At 34.0% G+C, this 5,315-nt stretch overlaps 1 protein-coding gene across 1 annotated transcript; it reads right to left on the minus strand.

The window, feature by feature from the left end:
- Positions 1-3,519: 3,519 nt before the first annotated feature.
- Positions 3,520-4,798, minus strand: LOC121983812 (transcription factor HHO3-like). The gene is made up of 3 exons (XM_042536442.1): positions 4,367-4,798; positions 4,060-4,264; positions 3,520-3,952 (listed from the first exon to the last, which is right to left on the minus strand). The coding sequence occupies exons 1-2, from the start codon at positions 4,560-4,562 to the stop codon at positions 4,071-4,073; spliced, it is 390 nt and encodes a 129-aa protein (XP_042392376.1). The 5' UTR covers positions 4,563-4,798; the 3' UTR covers positions 3,520-3,952; positions 4,060-4,070.
- Positions 4,799-5,315: the final 517 nt, after the last annotated feature.

Raw genomic sequence — 5,315 nt, forward strand, 5'->3', positions numbered from 1 at the left:
GTTCCATGAATGAAGCTAAACAAATGGCAAGTGAAATGGGGATTGAACCTAAATTTCAAGAAAAACGCATCATTCGAAGAAAGAAACAATTTGATGAAAGTGACAATGATAATGTGAAACGATCATGTGAAGAGTCTTTTAGAGTTGAATATTTTCTATTTATAATTGATCAAGCTCGATCTTCTCTTCAAGATCGATTTGAATAATTTAAACAATATCAAGAGATTTTTGGATTTTTATTGAATTTGGAGAAGTTAAAGAGTGAGCATTTAACTAGCTTGATGAAATCTTATATGAAACTTCAATAATTTTTGAGTCACGATGGACGTTCAGACATTAATGGTGATGATTTGTGTTCAGAGTTGATGGTCGTGAGATGCTATTTAACAAATGAAAAAAAAAACAATTGATATGCTACCATGTCTGGCAAAACTAAATGATTTATTTCCAAATACTTGCATTGCCTATAAGATTTTATTAATCATACGAGTAACAGTTGCATCGGCAAAAAAAAGTTTCTCGAAGCTAAAGTTAATCAAGAATTATCTTCGATCAACAATGTCACAAGATATGGGCTAGCAATGTTATCAATTGAGAAAGAAATAGTCCGGCAATTAGATTATGCAAATTTGATAAATACTTTTACCTCTAAAACAGCTAAACGAGTACTGTTTATGTAATTATTTCAAATGTTTACTAACTTTTTATTGATGTAATATATTATTTTTGGCTTATTTGTGTATTTTATGTATTTATTATTTGTAAACTGAACATTACAATTATTTATCGATAAAAGGGTCATTTTTTATTTTCGCTTCGGGCCCTGTCAAATACCGGTACGGCTCTACTCCTTCGTATATAGTTAATTGCAACTTTAAGTTAAACAAACTTATTTGTTAGTAAATCAAACAATTGCTATTTAAATCAAGATATATCCCTTTGATTAATTTATCATTAACAAAAAAAATAATTATAATTGTAAAAGCATCCAAAACAAAAAATGGATAATATATTTTGATAAAATAGTTTATTTAATATTTTTTCCGAAAATTTGCCGAGAAAAATATAACCTTCGTCCTGTTAAACCCATTTATAGGGCCAAGTAAATTACTATAAGAGAACAACCATGAATCCACAATCGAATCGAAAGGCTCCACATATATCTCAGCCCTTCCTGCAATAGGATACAATATGATTTAATGATAAAAACATCCAAAACCAAAAATGGGTAATATATTTTGATAAAATTGTTTATTTGATATTTTTTTCAAAAAAAAATTGCCCATGAAAATATAAACCCCGTCCTGTTAACACATTTATAGAGTCAAGTAAATTACTATAAGAGAACAGTCATGAATCCACACCTGCAATGAGATACAATCCGAATTAATGGCAAAAGCATCCAAAACAAAAAATGGGTAATATATTTTGATAAAATAATTTATTTGATATTTTTTCAAAAAAAAAATCACCCATGAGAATTACCCATTTATCAGGCCAAGTAAATTACTATAAGAACGATCATGAATCCGTAATGGAATATAAACCCCGTCCTATTAGCCCATTTATAGTGCCAAGTAAATTACTATAGGAAAACGGTCATGAATCTACACTTGTAATGGGATACAATCTGATTTAATAGTAAAAGCATCCAAAACAAAAAAATGGGTAATATATTTTGATAAAATAGTTTATTTAATATTTTTTCCAAAAAAATTGCCCATAAAAATATAAACCCTGTACTATTAACCCATTTATAAGGTCAAGTAAATTACTATAAGAGAACGGTCATGAATCCACAATCGAATCAAAAGGCTCCACATGTATCTCAACCCTTCTTGCAATAGGATACAATCTGATTTAATGGTAAAAGCATCCAAAACAAAAAATGGGTAATATATTTTGATAAAATAGTTTATTTGATATTTTTTCAAAAAAAATTTGCCAATGAAAATATAAATCCCGTCCTATTAACCCATTTATAGGGCTAAGTAAATTACTATAAGAGAACAGTCATGAATCCACACCTACAATGGGATACAATCATTTAATGGCAAAAGCATTCAAAATAAAAAATAGGTAATATATTTTGATAAATAATTTATTTGACATTTTTCAAAAAAAAATTTGCCATGAGAATATAAACTTCGTTCTATTAACCCATTTATAGGGCCATGTAAATTACTATAAGAGAAACGGTCATGAATCCACACCTACAATGGGATACAATTCGATTTAATGGTAAAAGCATCCACAATAAAAAATGAGTCAATGAGATACAATCCGATTTAATGGTAAAAGCATCCAAAACAAAAAATAGGTAATATATTTTGATAAAATATTTTATTTGATATTTAAAAAAAATACTCATGAGAATATAACCCTCGTTCCGTTAATCCATTTATAGGGTCAAGTAAATTACTATAAGAACGATCATGAATCCACAATCGGATTGAAAGGCTCCACACACGTGTCTTAGTCCTCCCTGTAATGGGACACAATCCGATTTAATGGACACAAACCCCGTCCTGTTAACCTATTTATACGGCCAAGTAAATTACTATAAGAGAACGGTCATGAATCCACACCTACAATGAGATACAATCATTTAATGGCAAAAGCATCCAAAACAAAAAACAGGTAATATATTTTGATAAATAATTTATTTCTATTTTTCAAAAATAAATTGCTCATGAGAATATAAACCTCGTCCTATTAACTCATTTATAGGGTCATGTAAATTACTATAAAAGAATGGTCATGAATCCACACCTACAATGGGATACAATCGGATTGAAAGGCTCCACACACGTGTCTTAGCCCTCCCTGTAATGGGACACAATCCAATTTAATGGACACCAATCCCGTCCTGTTAACCTATTTATACGGCCAAGTAAATTACTATAAGAGAACGGTCATGAATCCACACCTACAATGAGATACAATCATTTAATGGCAAAAGCATCCAAAACAAAAAACAGGTAATATATTTTGATAAATAATTTATTTCTATTTTTCAAAAATAAATTGCTCATGAGAATATAAACCTCGTCCTATTAACCCATTTATAGGGTCATGTAAATTACTATAAAAGAATGGTCATGAATCCATACCTACAATGGGATACAATTCGATTTAGTGGTAAAAGCATCCAAAATAAAAAATGGGTCAATGCGATACAATCCGATTTAATGGTAAAAGCATCCAAAACAAAAAAAATAGGTAATATATTTTGATAAAATAGTTTATTTGATATTTTTTTTAAAAAAAAAATACCCATGAGAATATAAACCCCGTTCTGTTAACCCATTTATAAGGCCAAGTAAATTACTATTAGAACGGTCATGAATCCACAATTGAATCGAAAGGCTCCACACGTGTCTCAGCCCTCCCTATAATGGGACACAATCCGATTTAATGGACCGCAATTACACGCCCGCATCACTGCAGTACTGACCCGGGGATTTTCCTGGATCCTAGAATCCTATCACTTCATCCCATGGGTATGCTTCTGAGTCATATAGTTAAATTTTATATTGATCGAAGAATTTGGAAATTTTAGATGTGGGACTAAACATCAACCCGTAGGAATAATCCTTCAGCCTCCTAGCAATTGATTCAACTGAGGTCTTACCATGAGCACCACAAACCGCCGATGCAGATCCTGAGACCAGCACCTCCTCATCTTCCTAGGCTGCTTCTGTTGCGAATGCAAACCACAGTGTGTGCCAGGCGCCGCCACCAGAGATGCTTCCGGGGATTCTTTAGTACACTTACGGCAACTAACTAGATGGTTATTGATGGCCGGAGTCACAAAGCCATGAGTGATCGCGGTAGAGCACAGAGAGAGGTCAGACAACACAGCGGCAGACTCATCTTCCGCCTTGGAGCTGTATAGTTCAAATACCGGCAGGGACGCGTCTCCGCCGTTCCGAGAATCACATACTGATTTCTGCAATCGGAACCAAAGGAATCCATTAAGAGCAAAAATCCTCCGAGAAATGAACAAAGATTCAATTTTTTCCCCAAATAAATGGCAAAGAATTATGTATTTCCGACCTCTTTAAAGTTCATCTTATCATGTTTTTGGAATGTTTACTTTCCTCGCAGATCCAGAGTTGGAAGGAGCTCGTCCAGTTCTTCTTATCTCTGAAATCCGAGCTACTCTCGTTGATTTTGCCCTTAATCGGCATGAATTCCAGGAACACACGCCCGAAACCCTCGGCGCGGAACCGATCGATCTCCCTCTTCAACTCCTCGATCACTGCGATCGAAATTCCCAAACAAAAGAACACTAATTTTAACCTAAAAGGATCCTGGCGAAATCAAATAAGGGAAGCACAGAAGGGAGGAGCATCGGACCGACCCTCGCAGACGAGACGAATGCAGAGAGGGAGCTCGCGCTTGAAAGCTTCGATCTTGCGCTTCTCCTCCTCCAAACTCTTGATGGACTCCTCCAGCCGCGACACCTGCCGCCCTCTCTCCTTGCTCTCCGTCACCGCCTTCTTCACGAACCCGACAGCGACAGGCCGCATAGCGTACAGCTCTAACTCTGATCCCATCTACACCACCGGCGAACCTATCATCGTCGCCTCCGTCTCTCCGTCTCCGTCTCCGTCTCCGTCTCCGTCTCGCTGGGATGTAACGATGAAGAAACGAGAAATAGGGCGATTGATTTATAGACGGACCGGACCGGACCGGTCCGGTCCGGTCAATCGAGCCAAGATTCCCGGCGACTCGTAGTGATGAGATCTCGCGGCGCCGAAATGCCGCTTCTCAGTTCTCCGGATTTGGACTCCTTTGTGTCCTATTTATCATTTTTTAAATATATTGTTGGTTATGTTTATTTTAAGTAATTATTAATTTCCCTCTTGTTTTTTTTCCTAGGAAACAATTTTTCTTTGATTTTCTGACTTTGTCAATGGTCAAATAAATCAAGCTCGTGGAATCTATTTTTTATATATATAATTGAAATTCGTTAGTATTTATCTTAATTTGGTTAATTTTTTTCAATATTATCATGTCTCAAAAATTTAGATAAAAATAATAATATGGTATCCTATCCTATTTGGAATTGTATACTTTTGAACCTATATATTTATTTTTATCTAAAAATTTAAATATATAAAATTATAAGATATACATAATCAAGTCACTATAAGAGAATCTACATTAACTTCTTTAAATATAAAATTTATTTTAAATTTTATATTTTACGTAAAAAAAAATTATATCAATTATTCTATTCATTTTTTAAATTTATATTTAAATTTAAGTTAGGAGACGGCTACTTTGAAGATCCGTTTAGTACTCTT

Source organism: Zingiber officinale, chromosome 5B, assembly GCF_018446385.1.
Source record: "Zingiber officinale cultivar Zhangliang chromosome 5B, Zo_v1.1, whole genome shotgun sequence".
Classification (NCBI taxonomy): Eukaryota; Viridiplantae; Streptophyta; class Magnoliopsida; order Zingiberales; family Zingiberaceae; genus Zingiber; species Zingiber officinale.